At 43.6% G+C, this 21,750-nt stretch overlaps 1 protein-coding gene across 9 annotated transcripts in view; it reads right to left on the reverse strand.

Annotated features, from left to right (window-relative positions):
* LOC124072513 (AT-rich interactive domain-containing protein 1B-like) overlaps nucleotides 1-21,750 on the reverse strand; it is a 190,566-nt gene that overhangs the window by 46,887 nt on the left and 121,929 nt on the right. For all 9 annotated transcript variants that reach the window (XM_046413992.1, XM_046413993.1, XM_046413989.1 and 6 more), the window contains one exon: nucleotides 4,011-4,311. In XM_046413992.1, coding sequence (XP_046269948.1) covers nucleotides 4,011-4,311 — 301 coding nt within the window. The remainder of the gene's footprint in view (nucleotides 1-4,010; nucleotides 4,312-21,750) is intronic.

The raw sequence follows: 21,750 nt of genomic DNA on the forward strand, positions 1-21,750 counted from the left end.
AGGAAGTGACGCCACACTGACAGGTTGTCAACCTGGTGACAACATATCATGCCAGCCCATGTACACACTCCAAACCGCACAGCAGACACCATGTTATCTACATCTGGAAATACACAGGATGTTATTTGAAAGCTAAACACAGACAAATCATCATATCTCATAGTCTGTGGCTGCTGCAGCTGAGACAAAACTAACTTTGACACTGAAGGCTGAACTTTTTCAGGACCTTGTGTTCTGCACTTTGACTGGATTCATCTCTGTCTTCAGCAGCTTGTAGTCAGTGAAGGAAACTCCCCTGGCAGTGGTCCCATTCAGCCCCACATCCATCCGGTTGAGAGACGAACATCTGCTTGCCACGTCCCCGATGTCTCATGTAAGGAGGAAAATATTCTGAGGACGGTCTGAATTGCTTTGGAGACACTAGGAAGGAGGAGGTTTGTGTGTGCATACAAGGTGGAGGAAGAGGAGGGGGAGGTTGGCAGTTGAGCAATGTGATTTCTGCTCAACTGTCACAAATCTAGCGCAACAGGAAAATCAATTTGGCCCTGTGTGTGCCTTTTTGGCTCCAGGAGAGAATCCAAATAGCAAGGCAAGGCCCGGATAATGTTACAGTGTATTGGATTTGCTTCATGGAGAGACGCAGAGAGAGAGGAACAAAGAGAGAGAGAGAGAGAGAGAGAGAGAGAGAGAGAGAGAGAGAGGGAGAGAGAGAGGAGGAGAAGTGGGGAGACACAGGCATCACAGGCATGCCATGGAGCTACGACAGGATAGATTTGTGCAAGTGTATGGGCGTATGGCAATCTGTCAGTCTCTCTCTCTCTCTCACGCACACACACACACACACACACACACTCAAGAAAGCAAGCATATAAAGGTTACGGGTGACCTATATGTGCCACCATATACTGTATGTTTCACATGAAACCTGCTGGTATGTATGCTGCACATGCCTTCTGTGTTCTTTTTTGATATGTGTGTGTGTGTGTGTGTGTGTGTGTGTTTGACAGCCAGGTGGAAGGATGACATGATGAAATTGCTCTCCTCTGACCGCTGTCAAGGGTAACGCGTGCCCCATGAGTGCTCAGCTGTGTGACATGTCGCATCACTCCAATGAGTGAGGCTGACCGGTGACAGACTAACACAGACACACTCCAAATTACTGGCTTTACAAAGAATGGGATGATATCCCTTTACTTACAGTCAATCTGTGATACACCTTTACCTATAAACCACTTTTTGCATAATTAAACATGGTACACACAGACACACACAAACATTCACTCTAGCACCACACAAACTGCTTCTTTTGTTTATATATAAACAGAGAAATTAACTAACACATATAAGACTCAAATGTCACAAATGTGACATCATATGGTGACATTACAGCACAGCTATATAGTGTTTCATCGGAGAATAATCACCCAAAAATGACCTAAAACTTGAACGTAAACAACAGATTTTGTTGTCAGTCAAGGAGCAGAATCAATTATAGAAGAGTCTGCAATTCCATTTACTCGGCTGACAGTAGCCTTAATGAGCCACAATGCAAAGCGGCCACAAGATATGCCGTGTTTTGACTTTTTCTTGACTGGTGCTCAGACTACAGCAGATAAAAACAGTAATTTTTCCACACTAATTAATTAGCTTAATAATGTTTGTCTTATTAAGTTTATTTCGAGGACACTGTTGTTCACACAACTGGTTTGAATAATGAATATTTTTTATGGCTGCAGAAGTAACAGGAGTGGGAGCAGTGAAGACACACACAGACACGCACACACACACTCACACACTTGCTAGCTCTCTTGCTCGCTCCTCTCCTCACTGACTTGTACCAAACTAAAACGACAACATTAACCAAAGTGTTCTAACTTGTGATGAAGTGTTAGAAAGCAGAGCGTTAGTAATCAGATGTGTGCTAACCACATTAGTTCTCCTGTGTCTCTCTTAGGCTGGCTGCTCCTTGATCTAATTCAAACTGATTGTAGTACAGCCGCTAAAACATGCCAGATGTTACTCACTGCTCCACGCTTTATCACCATTTATTTGGCACGGGGAATATTTTAAAATATTTTCTTATTAATCACGTCCCAGCGATCGGTTTCGCTTCTCGTCTTTGCCGCCTCATTCCGGATTCTCGTCATGATTCTTGGCACGAGCGCCTGGAAAAACCACTGTCCCAGTTTTTCATTAGCGTCAATCACTCTGGTAAGCGGCTGCGAGGAGGGGAGGAGGTGGAGGAGGAGCTGGTGTCAGGATCTCACTCAAGACATTTTGCCCCGCCTCGTCAGAGTGACTGACAAGTCTGAGACGTGCTGATGCTCCGGTCAGCCATGCAGTCGGGCAGAGAGGTGGCGGGATGACAGGGAGGCATGAAGAGCGTGCACAGGCGAGTGCATTCACACACAGGTCTAAAGCAAATCAAATTCACACTCGTTTAAAATGCTTAGTGTTTATCTAAACGGTTATGCGCTCTGCTCTGGCCTCAGGAGACGGACAGACACACCGTGCATTGTCTGATAATCTTGTTGGTGTTTTGTTTGGCCTGCCATATCTTAGATAAGGCTACAAATCAGATGGGAGGTCCTCCTCTACCAGTCAGTCTCAATTCACTAACACAGAATGGACAGGAAATACAGTCTGGACATAAATGTTGGAAATACTTGTGCAATCCACAAGTAGAAGGGAGATGGACTTAATTAAAATTCTACTGCAATGTAGTATTCCTACAACACCGCGATCACAGACTTAACCAACCCCCCCCATGCAAGGACAAAAACTGTGTGGAGAAAATAAATGAGGCAAATTCCATGAAGTACTCTGCATTGTTCTTCTGTAATGTTCTTCTGCGGCCTGAATTAGGATTTCAAATGAACCAGAGATATAAAAGTCTAGACGTGCTGGATTGATATTATTTGGTTTTCTGCTACGGTGTGCACTCAGCTTCATCCTCTGTCCGAAACGGCTGAAAGAAAATTGATCTGGATGGATTATATGGTTGGAGCTGGAGATAAGAAAAAAAAAGGTGCTCTAAAGCCAGGATGCTGCCACTTTTAATGCTCTAATTTATCTGGACTGCTTTAAAACGAGGTCAGAGCATTCTCACCTAAGACTCAAGCAAAGTCTCAGTGGCTAGGTTTACACAGACAATATTATTATGGATAATAATATTCAATTAAGACTAGTTAATGAGGCATCTTAACACTAGTTCCTTACTGTAACCCTGTTTTTCATGGTCTAATATATTTGGGTGTTTGGTTATAGACAGCTGAGACGCAATCCTTGGAATCTGCTCTTGCAATGCAAAACGCACTGCATTCAAATGTTGTTATTTGTGGAAACATGTCTACCTATTCTGCATCAGGGTCAGTGTTCTACATGACCTTTTTAAAATCCTCTTTAAATGCACATATTTAAAAACAAATGAAATCAGGCTTAGGTCCTTAAGCAGCAAAATAAACGGAAAGGTCAAGCAGAAATATGGGTGTGATAACTGTGGTGTGCTTACAGCAGCAACAGGTCTACTAATATGACTGCTATAAAGATGCTGCAAGTATCATTTTCAAAAGAGCACATCAAACTGAAGCAGGTAAGCAGACTGGAAGTAGGCTGGAAACTGAAGTGTTTGGCCACGCCCCAAAGAGTGATGTCACAGCAACTATTTTTCATCGTCTGTCAAAAGCCAAACTGGCTACATGACGTCACTGACTGTGGTGCGTTGATTGTTTTCTCATTTGCTTTCACACAGCAGCCTGCTCTTTGGTACCACAAAGCAATTTCCTTTTAAGCTGTAATGCACTTTTGTAAATTTCCCAGGGAATCTAACACAGCGGTGAATGATGTAAAATGCAACATGGCGTTTGGTTCAGACAGCAGTCTTGTCCGCGATAGTCTTGTTTGTTGTGATTCAACTAATAAACTTATCATGCTGTACCTTTCATTGAGATGAAATCAGATTATCAAGACGCATGTGCACATATTTTAATAGGCTCTAATGGCAATCTTACCCGGTGCGGTGGTGTTGGGGGGAGGTCCACTGGCAGGAGAGATGGGTCCAGAACCTGATCGCGACTGCTGGGACTGAGTGGAGCCTGCGGGCGATCCTACAGGGGAGGGAGAGGGCCCGCTCCTCTGGCTGGGGAGATGGGGAGAGGCATGAGGAGAGAAGGGGGACTGTCCCTGGTTACTGGCCCCCCCCTGCTCCCCTTGGCTGCTGCTGCTGCTGCTGGAGGAGCCGCCGGCACTGACGGCTGAGCCTAAACCAGCCTCTGTCCCAGTGGGGAGGTCATCAATCGAGCCGGACAGATCCTGGAACAGAAGAGAGGCCTTAAAGTGAGCATTTAATAAGCTCATTCAAGCATTTAGTCTGACACAGGACAGGACAGCAGTAGGCAAATTTAAATGTTTAAAAGCTCAGGCAAAGACAACATTTTCCTGCCATATATGATGTCATGATAAAACAGTACTATTATTATTTTATTATTATATATTACAGTATAGCTGAAATCTGATTGTTTGTCTGAAAGACCAGATTGCAGAATCGATTAAAGGTGCACCATATTCCAGTGTTTTCATAAGGCAGTACAAGTTGAAAGGTTAAAAGTTGACTCTGCACATGCAAAAACAGTGTTTGACTTTTCTGTGACCTTCTGTACTGTGCTTTCTGTGCCTACTGTGACCAATTAGATAAAGTACAGCCATGGTGACAGTGTTTTATATGACAGAAGAGTAAAAACATTACCCACAGAAGCCACTACTGTACACTGGCTGTCGAAGTGAAAATGAATTATAATGGGCTTTCATTCAGACCAACAGTGAGTTCATATTACAGTTTTCATTCCCTGTGGTGAGCAGAGAACTGTGTTTGTGTGTGCTTGTGTGTGTGTGTTGTGTGTGTGTGTTTAGCAGATAGCCCCCTCCTGAATGAGAAGTAAGAGGACAGTGAGAGATGGAAGAGAGACAGTGGCAGAGGTAAAGAGAAGACCAGATGTGATGTGATGCAATGTGATGGCTGCCCCCTAACTACACATCACCCGCATTTGGACACACGCACACACATTCACAGACTACTGTCTGTGTCCCAGCTGTAGCTGAATATGGGAGAAGTCACCTGTAAGTGACCCTGGTTTCCTGGCTGGTGGGTGCTTGGGGAGGAGGGGGAAGAGTTACGGGTGTATGCCAGCTGATCCTACCTGCTATACCAGGCCTGTTGACCCTCCAATCCTGTCCCACCTGAGTCCTGTGCAACCATTACTGTCACCACAGAATGGTGTGTCTGTATCTGTCTGTGTCACCTAAAATTTATACGCGTTTTCAAAATTCAATCAACCAAACAATACACCTAAATAAATTTACAGGTTATGCTGTCATATTTTCTACGCACACATGCATACTTAAGTACTTCTCACTTTTTGCATTTTTTCTATGATGCTAATACAATGCGATTAATAATAATTAACAATTAATTAACAACAATTCTGTGCCTTCATCAGACTCAACAGAAGTTCCCATTAATCATTTCTTCAGATGTCTGACCACAAGTGAGCGTGCTGGTACAATATGGCAATAAGAGTACAAAGGCTACAGTGAAAGTATTGTTAAGAGGCAAAAAATGTTTAAAACACTGAATTCCTTCAGGAATTAGTTAGGTTAAAAGTTCACTGGCTGTGACTAAAAAAAGAAAAAACAGACATTCATTAATTCAGTGTCAACATTGGCAAACACTGTATTTTTTCTGATTGCCTTAGCAGCACGTTATTTCATATACAAGGTGTGACACCCCCCCCCCCAATTCCTTTCTATACATGCTTGGCTTAGCCTGTGGAACAGACAACCAAGTCTGTGTTGCAGTCAGTCTGTGGCTTCTTGTTTTGGTTAATGTGATCTTGGCGATGACACACAAAGTCTTTGTTTTCCATCATGCTGCTGTGAGAGCCCACCCGCTCTGCCAGCCTCCCAGTCTGTCGCCTGGCATTATCTACCCTCGCTCGGCTGAGCACATGGGGCACACGCTTTCTTCCCTCTCTCCTTACTACCCGTGGTACCACTCCCTATCTCAGCCAATCAGGGGGCCCTTTAATCTGAGCTGAGTGATGTAATGTGCTGCCTCCGCCAATAGGGCCGAATGTTATTTTTCGATCGACTGGCTGCCCCAGGTGCATGCCATTTGACATGGCGGAGTTACCATGAGACCAGGTGTAACCATGGCGATAGCTTTTCCAAAACACAGAGAGCTAGCTGGATGTACAGCTTGGTTGTTAACCCACAGGCTAATTGTGTGAATGGATGAGAATAATTGCATTTCACCTAATTGGCTGCTGTTGCCAGCTTTTCCAGTAGCAGTTTAGGGGTGGGAAAATGCGGACCAGTAATTCGTTTAGAGGCTGTTAGGCTCATTTGGATTATACACACACTTGAGCACAGCTGTATGGCCCAAGACCAAAAAAGTAGCAGCACTACCTAACATGAGAGGGTGGGAGGGCTTAACACCCGTAGACTATAAACATGTCAACTGTAAATACCCAATAAACTCATAATTGTAAATCATGATTGCTGAAACGCTAACATAAAGAAGTCATTTCACAATGCGCCCTCTTTATAATGCATTTATCAACACATACACCCTTCTGCCACATGTACACTTAATCCTTGTCATGGGCCACAGAGCATTGTGTTACCTGGCTAACTGTTTGCTGCATTGTCATGTGTAAAGAATCGAAGCCAGCCAGCTAACCAGCCAGGCAGGCATGCGGTCGGAGGATCCAAACGCCCAACAATCTGGGGCCCCAATCCAAAGTGGCCCAAATCCAATTTGTTTGGCTCGGGGCTGCAAATTGCTCTGTGCATTGAGTCTCCAAATAGCTGTCAACCACTCCCGCTTGGCGTCCTGTATCGCTTAATTCGCTCCTAGAGCATGTAATTGTCATAATAAGAAAAATATTGAGGTGATAATAACCAGTTACTTTGAGATGCCCCCCTCCTGTCTCAAGACACACACACACATACAGACGCATATACGCACATAATGGGCCCAGACTGCCATCTACACATTTCACACAACATTGGAGAGGCAGTCGCTTGTGACCCTTCACCTCACTGGTGTTGGAGCCTGCCTGCACTCTCTCGTTTAGTGTGCCTGTGTTTGTCTGTGTGAGTGTGTGTGTGTGTGTGTGACAGGCACACAGGCTGCTGGGCTGTCACAGCCAGACATGCTTGAGCACTGATGCAGCCGAGGGGACAGATGAAGCTACACACACGCACACACACACACACACACACACACTCTTCACACCCCATCCCATCTCTCAGTCATACCACTGACCTACTCTCTCTCTCTCTCTCAAACACACACACACACGCACACACACACACCAGCAGGGTATAAGGCATCAGTGTGAAGCAGGAAGCTGTCACATCCAGCAGACTGTGGGACTTTTTCCCCTGACCGTGGTGCTGATGTTGTCTGCTCTCACCACACACAGGGAATTAATCAAAGTTGCGATGGTAGAAGGCACCAAACATGTGTATGTGTGAGAGTGTGTGTGAGTGTGTGTGTGTGTGTGTGTGAGAATGGTTCTCTGTCTAGACAGGGAGGAGCCAATGGCTGCAGCTTCCTGTGGGCTACAGGAAAGAAGAGAGACTGGAAAAACTAGCAACTCGCTTCACGTCTCTCTCTCTCTCTTTCTCACAAACACACACACACTTTCACATATCTATTTTTCTGTCTCACTCTGCCTGTCTCAGTCAGAGGGATAGTAAGGCTGGTGACTCTGTACCACATGGCTAGTCAGCTAACTAGAGCCTGAAACACAAACTCAAACATAGGAACTGAGCACTGTGAGCGGTAGCACTCAAAAACAACCTCCCGTTTCTCAGCAACATACGTTCGATACTGCTGAATTTGTTAAAGGTCATTTTTCAACACTGTGGGCAATGTAGAAGAAATGCCATTCACTTCACACAATTTGAACATCTTGCAGCTTGGATGGAATAAGAAAGGTTGACTGTCTCCCACCATGATCTCTGCTTTCTCATCCAATGTTCCATATCTGTGTTCTGTCTCTGTCAGAGGTTGGTATTTTTGCTGCTACCCTCCTGGTGCTACCATGCCAATTTGACTGACAGTTTGTCCAATAAGAACAACAAACACAAAACTCCTTAAAAATGCACTATATATATTGATTGAAATGCAAAGCTATCCTTTAATGCTATTTTTCTTTGTACACTCCCATACAGTAATGATGTTTTTACTGAAGTGTGTATGTGTCCATATGAAACCTGTGTTTTCACAGGTCAAGAGTAAAATACATTATGTTACACATAACGACGATTGTACTCCCCTTCTCTGTGGTACAATATATACAGAAATAACACCTCTGTGGGCTCAGAGGCGAGTTTTAATCTCTGTTTCTCTTCTCTGGGTAAATATGATGATGTAAACTGTAATTAACTCCAACAGCTATCGTTTGTAGGCCTGAGGGACAGGCCTGCTCATGGCAGCACTGCACTCATTTATCGGCTCCGGCCGCTGTGTTTTCTATCTTTATGGTGCACTGGAGACTAAGAGGAAATGCTATTACACAAAGTTGTTTTTTTTTTAAATCCCTCCCCCCTAACCGTCAATTGAGGCAAAATCCAAATGAAATGCCATGCAAATGAATCCAAATGGACTGCTGAACGTGTGTGTGTATGTGTAAGAGAGGATTTTAATGTGATGCCCCATGTAGCGCAGCAACTGTAATACCCTTCACTAAGTGCTATTAAGTACAAAAAGAAGAAGAGAAATGAGAAGCAGAGAGAGACTTAGTGGAGGGAGATTTAACACAACGCCCACACCATAATTTCTTTTTTTCATGTCAATCAGCTGGAATGTCTACCAAAGATGGAATGATGATGATAATTGGCGATGTTGATGAGAAGTGATAGAAATTATGACAATTTAAGCACTACACTATAAAATGCTGATCAAAATGTGCTTGCCAACTCAGTACTGTGCATCCACACAACAGCTTTAATAAGCGCATGTAGGAATGTTCAAACGTGCCCTGATGGTGTATGTCTTTGCTAGATAATGTGTGTTTGTGCGCAAAGTGGGATATGTAAATGTTCGAACCAATGTGTGTGCAGATAAGACTTCTTGAGCAGAGTCTGTGCTACCTCCTGAGGGTCTCTGAGTGAAACTGTCAACGAGGAGAGGAGGCACAAGGCAGAGCGACTGCAAATACAGGCAAGGGCACTCACTGCAAACCAAGGGGAGATGACTGGCACGCCTCAGGCTCGCCAAAAACCCATGTGGTCTTCAGGCTAGCACCCAGCAGGCACTCAAATATGCTAGCATGCCAACCCATGAATGTCTTTGTTCCGCCACAAGCTTTGAGACTGAATGTTCCTGTCTCGAGTGCCTAATGTGTCCAAATGTCTCTCAGTTAAGTCTGCCTGAGACTGCCACAGGTGGCACCCTATCTCCTTGTCCTAGGAACTACTGAGTTGTAACATGGTGACCCTGCAGTGGCAATCTGGGGGACATACCAGCAGGGAAGGATATTGTTGTATGTTACAGTAGGTTAGGTTACATTACACAACATCGGCTTCCAAGCAGGTCAGAGTGTATGTTTATCTACTGGTTTGAGGCTACTTCAGCAGGATATTGACCACCAGCTGTGTGCCTTCCACATGCTGAAAACACTTTACGGGCTCAGTATGCTTTAAATGAACTAGATTATACGGTATGTCCTCTGAACATGCCTCAAGGCTCAAGAGTTTACACGTGTTGCGAATGACCACACTCAAAGATGGGAAAAAAACCCTACTCCTCACCACCACACTGACCTCTCTCCAAGTGCTCTGTGTCTTTCATAAGTCTTCAAAGTCTCAATGCGATGAAAGGTACAAATAGAGATAATGGTGCACAAATTTTGGGTACCAAATCTATTTTATTCTGTTTCACACACGTAACTACTGTACAGCGATTGGATATGGACTCTGCAAAACGCAGGTGACCTGCAACTGAATACTGTGCCTGAATTCATCCTGTGTAGTCACACATGGAGCACTGAGACTGCTGTTGCTTTGCTAACATGCTGCTCACGCTAAGCCTCCTGCGAAGACACAGTGTGAGCATAAAAATGAACAGTTGCTGTAGATATTGTGCGCGGAAATAATTTTATTTAGACAGTATTCATAGGAAACAACACTATATTAGTGAGCAAAATGCCGGTTTGAACGAATAGCAGTTCATGATTACAGAGGAACTGTTTTGTGATTTGAAAAACAATCAGCACTATTTTGAAGGCTACATCAATGAAGACAGTCTTTTTGCTCTCTCCGTGTTTTTGTTATCTGGAACAAAAGCAGCCTAAGAACAAACTGTTCAGAGCTTCCCAAAGTTGTGCAGAGGAGAGCCACAGCAGCACTGAAAAGCAATTGTGCTTTTCTTTTCAATTCTGCCTCTGCACACTTCACAAAGCCCAGACAATCTCTTGATAATATAGTGGCATCTCGATAAGAGAGGGGGAAGAAAAAAACTCTCTGTTTTTCACTACCAGCACTGAGCCAAAAAAAAAAAAAAAAAACCCAGAGAGGAGTCAGGTGTGGAGGTCAAACAGTTGTGTGGACACCTGTAACAGGATTCCAATAAATTCACTAAATCTGCTGATAATGCTAACAACTCCATGGCATTAACAATTATTGCGTGTTATAAGATAGGGGGCTCACTGAGTGATAACTGCCCTGGCTCTTAAGCCTGTCGTAATGTGGAGATATGGAGCGGGCCACACTGAAAGGGACATCTAAGGCCCTATTACCCCTAAGCTGTTAAAGACGCTCAAATCTGGTGCTGCTCGTCTCCAAACCGGAGGGATTAGTGTTGAGTTTCACTCCGATTCCCCTTGATAATGTGCCAAGCTGTAGCAGCTAGGAGTACTTAGCCTGTGGGTCCCATTCACTTAATGCCCACCCACCACTGGTTTCTGTACCATCAATGACAGTAAAGTGTCGTGATCAACCAACATCATCCATTAAGGGGCTGAATAAACATGGAGGTTGGCCCGCTTTGGGTGCCCAGGTATTGAAGTCGACGATGGCACAAACTCTCCAACTGCCCACGAGTCCGACCTTTCACACGGTCAGACTGATATTCTGCCTGGAAGTATGTATTTAGATTTGCATTCGTTTGAAACAGCAGCTTTCCAGAGGCAGAGGAGACCAGCTGAGCCTGCTTATTGTCTGAGGTGTTGAAACTTTTTTTTTTTAAATAGTCCGTAAAAGTTCTTCACACTTACGTTTTTAAACGCACACGCCAACCACTCACCTCTTACACCAACACACAAACACACACACTATTTGTTCTGCATGTATTGGTTCTGCTAATGTTTTTATTTATGGCATTCCAGCATGACATCCCGCCATCCACCCACCCCCTCCTCACCTCTCCACTCACCCAAGAGAGAACTGAAAAAAATGACGCATGACATAGAGTGCGCAAGAGTGTACATATGTGTGTGTGTGAGTGGATGTGAGAGGGAGAGATGGAAGGAGAGAAACAAAATAAAAAAATAAATAAAGGGCCCAAATTCCTCATTTCTAATTCAGCTGCTCGTTCAGCTTAACCTCTCTCTCCTCAGCAATTAAAGCGCACGCCACATCCTTCACGCTGCGTACAGCCGAGGCTAAATAATGCAGGGGGCATCCAGCACCCGCATCCTTTATCATCCCAAATGACAGCCATTTGCATATCTCCCCAGTCAATTAGAGCGCGGCGGAATAATCAGCCCATAATTGGGGGAGAGCGTCGGTAATCACCCGCCCTGGCACACCGACAGGGCCATTGGAGGAGCGTGTGTGTGGGGGGGGGGGTTGTGTGTGGAGTTGGATGTATGTGTGTGTGTATGTGTGTGCCAAGGAGACAGTCCACCAACTGCAGCCTCTTCACTTCAAACTAACACATCCAAACAACCAGTCTAAGTTCTCTCTCGTTCTCTCTAATAATCCCTGTCCTCCTATCCAGCGCCTCCTTCTCCTCACTAATTTGCACATACCAGCTTCCTCAGTCTATTTGCCTCAGACACATTATTTCTATGTGATATCTTTCATCAAAATGGGCCAGTAAGGGACTTTTTAATGGCGTAAAAAGTGATACATGAATGTCGGGTTTAATTCCAGGATGCCATTTATTCTCAAATGTTATCAAATGGTAATTGCTCGCCATTTAAAAAACATGAATAATGACATCCTCTTCAGTGTCGTTGCTTTTATAAGCCAGATTCAAGGGTTCAAGATCAATAATGTCAATAATGAATTTGTTTGTCATGCCAGCAATTCTGCCTGTGGATTTACCAAAGGTACTGAATTTTTTTCAGGTAAATTTTAAAATGAATTCTTCACCTGCAATGCAATGCTCTAATTTCCTTCCAGAACTGTGGATTTTCTATGAACAAACATGATTGTGGAGCAACATGTTTTATTTGCCTGCATACAATTACTGTATGAGATCTATTAAATTCGTAGTCTATTCCTGTTACACGAGAGAGCACAACGTCAAAAACGGCCAAGAACAACGAGAGAAAGACTGTGGCGAGGCACCAGGGGGAAAATCCCCTGCTTGTCCCCTTTAGATGCAGAAAATCAAAGTGGTTTCATGGGAAGTTTTCTGGGCGGCTTTGAAGTGCTGTTGCTGCATAGCCTCTGTATTTCCTGCTAAAAGGGGAATGACCATTTTTGCGAAACAACATTTCCTTTAATACACTGTAACCTCCCATTCCTCAGATGCTTTGGTGCTGTCTTCTGAACATGACAAATAAAAGGATGACTTGAGAGAGAAAGAGGGGTTGACAGTAATGTGAGTGGCGAAGGTTTATGTGTGTGTGTGTGTGTGTGTGTGTGTGTGTGTGTGTGTGTGTGTAAAGGAACATCACAGAAACCCAGGCAAGGTTAGTTCCCATCTGCAGCTCCATCCTTTTGTGTTTCCCCAGCTGCTTTCTTTTCCCTCTTGCCTTTGTATTTATTCTACCCAATCCAGTTCAATGTTAGCCAGCGCTGTCTCTGTGGTGTTTCAGGCCCACCGTCGCTTTGGAGAGATGAAACGTGTGCCATTCACTTCTCCTTGATAGAAGTGGCAAGAAATAAAGAAAGGAAGTTAGAGCTTGGAAGGAGGGGATGGGGAGGGAGACAAGGACAGCACAGGGAATGATAGTGATGATTTGTTTCGATTTAACCTCCACACAGACTTCAGTCTATTGCAGGTGAGGGGCAGACCAGACGAACTTGAAACAAAACAGTGTTTAAACACACACAAAAAGTCTATGTTAACGGGAAAAGGCTACAGAGAACAGAGTGGCAGCATCCTTAAACAGCTCCTCCTGTCCACAGAGGGAAGAAACATCGATTTCCTTTTTAAGGGGATGTCTTTCTCTGTTTAATCCCCCATTCCTCTACTCTCGGGGGATCTGTGGCATTTCCTGCCAGCCAGCCAGCCCTGGGCTGCAGAGACTTATGCATCACTGTCAAAATGACTCTGATCAAAAGAAGGGAGTGTGGAAGGGAGGGGAGGCGAGTGGAAGTGGGGTCTGGTTTGAGGGTATACTTTGAGTGGTGCAATGCAAAACTCTTCCCCCATCGGACATGCCGCCCGTCAGTGCGCCCGCCTCAGTAATCCATCACCCCCGCCACTGATCAATAATGTGATTGGTGGAATTCTGAGCGATATCTGGTTGCGATTTGTGTCCTGAGACTTACTGTGCTATAAATTAACGCCTGACTCTGAATCTGTCTTTCAGCTGGAGGACGAATCAAATTGAAACCACTTCTGTTACCCTCCCTAACTTTCTGCACACTCATTTGTTTGCTGTGTCAAACCTGAAATTCTGTCAGACTGCATTTGAAGGTGACATCACACGATGTGGTGAATTTACTCCAAGTTATGTCTCACGGATTATTAACAAAATCCATGCTTGACTTGTTTCTCCTGAAACATCTAGAAATGAAATGAAATGGCTCTAATTGTTGAGTAATTAGATCATCACTCTACAAGGACACCAAATCACACAGATGCTGACCTGTTGGAAACTTTACAGTGCATGTCAGATGATGCTTTTGTCTGGGGAATCAGATATAAATCATACACATGGCAAAATTCATGTAAAATTAAGAGAAGTAAAAACTTGTGAAATTACTGCAGGAACACCAGGAACAGGAACAAAGATAATATGACTTTTTCTATGTTTACAAGTCACAAAGAACTACTTCCTAACTCTGTTCTCTAACTACCATATTATCACAATAAAAGTTATTATCTGGGTCTAAAAAGATTTCCACAGTCTCTTAAACACTGACAGTACATTCAAGTTTACCACAGGTCACATGTCTTCTGTTCATATTCTGTATATAACAGTTCAGCTCTAGCAAACTACCTAAGCATGTCATACAGTATTAAAAAGCACACGTAAAAGATTTAATTGATGTGTTTTATTTTATTGGTCCTTTATGTAACATGTTTTGATATGCAAATATTTAAAGATGAATAATTATGAGAACTAACTTGTCACCAGCTTTCAGAAAATTTCAGCACAAATGTAACCCAGTGCCCACAAAAAGAGTTGACAGTGCCATCTGGAACGGACCGTAACCTCTGACCTTCCAGCAGGGATAGAAAAAATAATCCCCCCCACATACAGTATAAATACACAAATCTCTGTTTAAATATGAATCCTTATTCAACACATTTGTGAATGTTTAAATGCATTTGTTATTACTCGGACAAGCAGACAGACAGACACTCAGTGAGACAGCGGGTTGATGGAACAATAAAGAGACAAGATGATTCTCATGTCAGGTTAATCAGATGGTTCAGGCTGGGTTACACACCACACACATACAGTCACACAGGAAGGCAGCAGCCCTCTCAGGACAAGCCGCGGCATCGACGTCGGCCCACATTTCAGAGCGTTCAAACAAACTTTTTAGTGGTGAAAACAAATTGGGCTCACCATCAAAGAGACTTTTCAAAAAGCCATTTCTCTATGCCAGTTCAAAAGAACCCTGGTTGGTAAACAGGCATGGAGAATTCACAGCGCAAGATATTGTAGGAGGTACAAACGGCTGGAGCTTCACCACAACAAAGGCAGAGGAGAAGGAGTGGAGGGGTGTAATTCATCACACACTCAACAAAAGCAAGTGTGACTGACTGTCCATGACCAAAGGAACAAAACAAAACAAAACAGAAAAAAACTTCTCCTTAATTGGAGAAGCTGTTGTTTATTTTTTTTCATTTCAAACCCACTCTGTCTATTGTTTTTTTTTCCAACCCTCCAATTTCTTTCTGCTCAGTCTGCCTGGATGCCCTTGCCCTCTCCTCCTCCTCCCCAATCTCCCTCTCTCCTCCTTTTCTTCTTCCCCTTCTCTCCCTCTCATTCCCCCTGTTTCTTCATTAAAACAATTCACTGCCAGTTATTATGGCTTCCATCTTAAATGAGAAGACAGACGGCACTGCAGGAAGAGAGAGAGACAGAATGAAGGGAGAGGAGGCTAAAGAAAGGGGCAAGAGAAGAATGGGGAGGTGAGGAGGTGAAAAACCTCCGGGTCCTTTATTGCTTGTGAGATTTCTTAACAAACAGACAGGCAGACAGAGGCCTTGCTCCATGTACCAACCTTCCATCCACCTCAGGCAAAATCTCATTTGTTGGGGATTCGGTTGAAGACCAGAGGATAGAGACACAGAGACATCGAACGAGAGCAGCGGCGGCAGACTCGAGCCGTCATTAGCTATGCACAAGACAAACTGCTGACACAAAGTCACACAGCCTGCTGAGCAGGGACTTGTGGGTAGACAGGAGGAATCCATCCCTCCGTCCCTCCACCTGTCTATCGACATCCCTGGCTCTTCCTCGTCCACCTCCGGTTTTTGCAATTACCATCAAACGGCAGCATCCAAGCCCCCGAAGCACTGACTGACGGCTTGGATTAACCGATGTGGAGAGGCCTCGGAATGCTGTGCATGTGCGTGCCTGTCTGTTCATCTATGTGTGTACACTACGTTACTTTGTATGTGCAGCATGTTGCAGCATCAGGAATTGATGTGCGAGTTTCTGTGTCTCCTCCTGTCTACTGTCTGTATACATGCGTGCGCACAGTATGAATGTGTAGTGTGTGTATGTGTGTGAAAACAACAGGGAAGGTGTATGTATGGAGTGCTGCATTAGCATGAAAACGAGGGTGAATAACAATGCAATTATGCATTTCAATTAAATCCCCCTGTGTGGATCATTTGTTTCTGTTGGCTGCATTCGGGAAATGAATCATCATCTGATTATTTCGGGCAACCACATGATTTCAAGTACTCATAGATATTCATGTATGATTTCAGCAGCATCTTGACAATAACAGACAACTAAAGGGTACGTGCAGGTATGATTTGCAATACAATACATTTCCAAAAACATGCTTTTCCATTGTCATTTTCCTGCAAGTGCTGCAGAGTAATTTGCAGAACAATCCAGATTCTACATTTTCAAGAAATAACTAAGTGAGACATGGAGAAATGTCATGAAAAGTGACAACACAAGCAAATCAAAAAATTTGAAGATATGGAAAGAAATCACAAAGCTGTCAGCAAAAAAGCAGGAACGCACACATACATCCTTTGAATTAACTTCACTGCTGCACTGCCGCGATCGAGCAAGTCACGTCAAACATGCAACCGAACAGAAAACCATCCCTCAGAAGGCAGCAAATAAAGTGCGAGGAACAAAAACACGTCAATCTGCTTTGTCCAAAAGAATTTGAGCTGCTCTGTGTCTTCTGTGAGACTGGTTCTTTAACTCTTCCTTGCTAGGCACCGACGTCATCCATCAGAGATGACAAATGTGACATGACAGCTCTGCTTGGGAAGCTGCGGTGACTACAGACAGAAAACTACTCACAGCACAGTGTGTGACAGGGGGGAGTTTGTCAAGGCATAACCAGATATTCAGATCTGCTGATCTCCTGTACTGAAAGTCCCCCAAAAAAGTCTACAGGCTTAAACATGTGCAACACCGATAAAAGCTTCACTTAAATTTCGTTTCAGTGCAAAATTTTGCCACATGTTGAAAACGGTTATTTTAATCTTTGAAATGTTCCATATCTTCATAATAAATCAATTCATAAAGTGGATGCACCTGAACCTATGAACATTTGACACAATCAGGTTTTAAGAAATGCAAAACTACTTTGCACAGATACGATCACGACTTTCCTCCAAAATGATCTTTGACGACATGACATTTTTGGTTCCTCTCTCGGAAAGTCAAACACATTTTAATTGGTCAGTAATTGAAGAGCTGAGATTGTTTGTTTTGTGAAACATTTGGCACCCCCAAGTGAACCTATCCCAGTGATAAGTAAGAAAGAGACAGAATTGTGGCACATGACAGCTGAAACATCAAATATAATCTAAAAAAGGCATCTTAACACCATCTATGAAAATGCCAACAACACAAACTCATTCAGATTCACTACTCATACCAGTCATCCATCCTGTCTGCATATTCACACTGTGATTTGAGATGGAAAAATCGTCCTGGATGCCCTCTCCCTACACGACCTGATGGAACAGAGACCAGCTAACCAACCAGAACGTCCTCGCGGAGCAAGTGAGCCAATGGTCACCCGGGCTGCGTGTACGCGAGGGTGCGTGTGATGTAAGCATGGGGAAAGGAGAGGTGACAGCGGCGCGAGGCTGATCTAATAAAAGGAGAAGATGAAACGCTGTCAGATGCTGTGGCGAGCAGCTCAAACGCCAGCAACGTTTGGTAAAACACACACGCATCTCCTCCCAGACAGTCTCCTTCGTTCACACACACTATCTCTGCCCCACACACACACACACACACACACACACACGCACGCATTTCTGTGTGATAGACAGTTTCATAGTGTCGTAGCTGAGGTGTTGGCCTATAAAAAGCAGCGCTGATATGATTTAATGGGCGAGTCTTATTATAAGACTGTCGCTGGGCCAGTGTAATCTGGCTAGCGCTCCAGGGCACAGCGCTGAGACACATGCACTACAATACTCCACAGCAGATAATATTGCTATGTGCTACATTGCTATTATAAGATAGAGCCATTTGCCACACTGATACGCCGTGTATAAGACTGTCATTTGGGAAGGAGTGATTTATGACTGTGAGGCATGAGAATAAAGACAGATTATTTCTGTTCATCTGTCTTTAGAGGCCAACTTCATTTCTTTTCTGTTTGTTCTGCACTTATTTTTACATGGAATCAAAGGGAAATCCTCCTCTGTGCAAAAACACACATAAAACCATATGGGCTTTGTGGTATTTATATAAGCCCTGTAGAGCCTGGACCACCCACGCAAAAACAGCACAATGTCACTTTGACATTGATTCTGAATCTGCACTTAATAGAACAAGATCCCTCTGTTAGCTGTCTTCCAATTTTTGCTGGGACTAAATTGCTATTAATTATAAATAGCGGAGCAGCTGTCTTAAAATATATGACATATCTACTAGCGTATTAGACACTGAGGTGATATTGCCTCTCCTGCCACTTTTAATATCGGTACCCTGGCTCCAATCACAGCCTAATAATGGCTTCTCATTATGAGGTGTATGTATGTGTGTGTGTGGGCGCGCCTGTGTGTGCGTGTGTGTGTGTGTGTGTTCACCACTTAAAAGCCATAGATGACACCTTGTAAAAAGTTAATTTCATTTTAGACATTTATGGAATGGGGCTATAAATTTAAGCTCTCGAGGTGTGCCATGAGGCTATCAGCTCTGATAATTGAGGTACTGAATAATTAGATGTAAGTTATGTATTATGTGTATAAATGCAAAGCAGGTGTAGAAAAAAAAAGCTACAACTTAATTTGAGAACAGTTGGAAAAAAAAGTGTGTGCTTTCATCTGAGCTGCTGTGGTGAAGAGTGGAGTGTTTGGAAAAGGCCCATTGTTCCCTGGATGTAATAGTGGAGTTGGTCAGGAGATGGCGCTGTGCTTGCTGCGAGCACAGAGGAGCATGTGATTAAACTCTAAACAACAGAAGAGGGGTGCATTCAGGATGAGCCAACAATTCCGATTGTTTCATAATGTGATTCACACTGCTGACATGGACAGTTATTGTTACACATCACACACTGGGAAGTCACTTTAATCTTCCTCTAATGCATGTGTGTGATCTTAGTAGAGGATAGTTTATGTTCTGTAATATCACTAAAATATCTTCAGAGAGACTTCTCCTTGTCAAATTTGCGTCCTGAGTCCAAAATCTTATATGTGGGGGTTATACGCCTCTTGTAGCATAACATCTGTTTCGACTCAACCACTACTGAGTAAACACAACTCCAGACTTCACAATAAGAAAGGCATCTTCACACAGATCGAGTCTATGGTCATCAAAAGAAGATTAAATCTCTTCCATCTCCCTCTCTGTCTCCTTTTCTCTCCCTTTTCTTTAACATGTAAAAAGGTGAAAGAGATTTGCTGAATATATCTTTCTCTAATATCTTTAAACTGCTTTAATTTTTTCTGTTCAGAGGAGAGGAGAGGAGAGAGGATGGCTTCCACACCTGACTGTATAACCTCTCCATACACACACCCTCACAGCTCTTCCTGTTACTCCTCACCCTCCACCTCCCGCATTCAGCCCGCTTCCTCCTCCCCCTCCTCCTGCTCCCCCCACCTCCTCTCTCATGGCCTCTGTCTTAATTTCACAGGGGAATCATTTGACAGATATTGCCCTTGAAGAGGCAGCCTGTGCCTCGCCACTGAGAGCAATGGGGGGTTGAGAGTCGTGGGGGTGGGAAGAGAAGAATTGGAGGAGGGGGTTGATGGAGGAGAGGAAGCAACAGAGAGTGAGAGTGATGGGGACAATGAAAGAGGGGGAGAGGGGGACTGGGGGAGTGGAGGGTAAAAAGTTATTAAGTGGATGTGAAAATGCAGCGCAGCCAAAAAGGTTAAGTCTGGAATAGGAAATTAAAACTTGCATCGCTTTTGGCTTTAAATAGATTTGGTTTCATTACGGGCGCCAAGGCCAGTTAGAGTCAAATCCCTCTGGAGAGAGGGAGAAAAGACGGGAGGAAAGAGAGGAGGAAGAGAGATGGTGACATGGGAAGGGAGGCAGGCGAGAGAACAGGGAACAAAAGGAGAGAGGAAGGAGGCAGACTATCATGCAGTTCACATTCATTTTCAATTTCCGCCTGTTTTTTCCCAAACCCCCTTGCATACTTAAGCGAATACCAATTCTACATACCATTACCGATTTAATACTACGACTTTAACTGGAATCCAAGGCAGCATAAATACAAAGAATGCGAGCAGCATTAACTAACAGGTGTGTGAAAACCTCTAAACCTAGTTCTCTTAATCATTCTGTTTTATTTGCGCTGACTTTTATGAGTCTTCGGCGACTTGAGTTAATTTTTTGGCCCTGAATCTTATGAAACCTGTTCGGTCCTGCCTTTGGTTATTTCAGCAGTTTGATTTTGTCAACTGAGAAAATTAGGAAGAATGGGAGTTTTGCAGCTACAACCTCCCCAGAGCATCTTACAAACACCTCATATACGTGAAACATACACGGAGGACAATATCGTTTTCTCCTTCTTACACTTACAGCCTCGGCTTTAGTGGTTCGATGGGAGGCCACATTTGATACAATGCAGTACACACACACACACACACCTGCACAGGTTACACACACACTGACCCTCTCACAGCTCTGGTTATTGCCTCAGTGGTCTCCCAGGGAGGGGTAGAATAGAGAGGCACTAGACAGATTATAATAAAAATGTAAGAAAGGTGTTTGAAACAGAGAGGATGGAGGAGAGAAAGTCAGAAGGGAGGCAAAACAAAAAAGCAAAGAAAGCATGAAAAAGAAACAGAGACAGAAAGAAGACGAGACCATGGGGGAATGAAAGAATTAGAGATGGATAGATAAATCAAGAGATTAAGTGAGAGAGAGTGTGTGCGTGTATAGAGAAAGAGGTTGTGCTCTCTTCACAGATCTTTATCAGCTGCCACCTCTGGCCATGCAAGTAAACAACAGCAGTAATGAAACAAAAGCTGTGCATACATGAATAAATAAGACGGTGGAAGAATTTTAATATCATTTAAACTGGTAATCGTTATGGTCATAAAGGGTCAGATGACTAACTGCGGTCTACTCATAATTATCTTACCCAAAACAGATCACAACATGTTAGCTACAGAAAAGCGAATTCAGCAAAGTTTAGCCAAAGAAGCCCCTCATTGTCAACTTTGTTCTGATTCATTCTCATGGCTGGTGTTTTTAATATACCTCACTGTGCACATGTTACCTGTCCAGCACGAAACGAAAGACAAGGTTGTCAACTAGCTGGTCTATAGCAGTAATGTAGTGGAGCATTTAGCATCTAAAGAGAAAAATATTACTGTCATCACTACCACCATCACCACTGTCACACCAAATTGAGCAAGAAAGAGTGAATATTGTATGTTTAACAAAAAAACATCTAATGAACTGACATCCAAACCTGCTAACTCTGCCTCTTCCTGCAAAGTACAGATTCCTCATACCACAAAGGACAGTAAGCACAGCCCACACAGCAGCTTTGCCTTCTGTACCTGGGACAAGTCTTTGTTGACAAGTCTGCAAGACCCTCCTATCTAATCTACATATTATAATCTAGTCACAAAGCAGACAGGATGGAGACTATGTGTGAGTTTATGAGGATAAACAAGGTATGTGCACTTCAAACATTACAGAAAAAGAAAAT

The sequence above is a fragment of the Scatophagus argus genome, chromosome 15 (assembly GCF_020382885.2).
Source record: "Scatophagus argus isolate fScaArg1 chromosome 15, fScaArg1.pri, whole genome shotgun sequence".
Taxonomy (NCBI): Eukaryota; Metazoa; Chordata; class Actinopteri; family Scatophagidae; genus Scatophagus; species Scatophagus argus.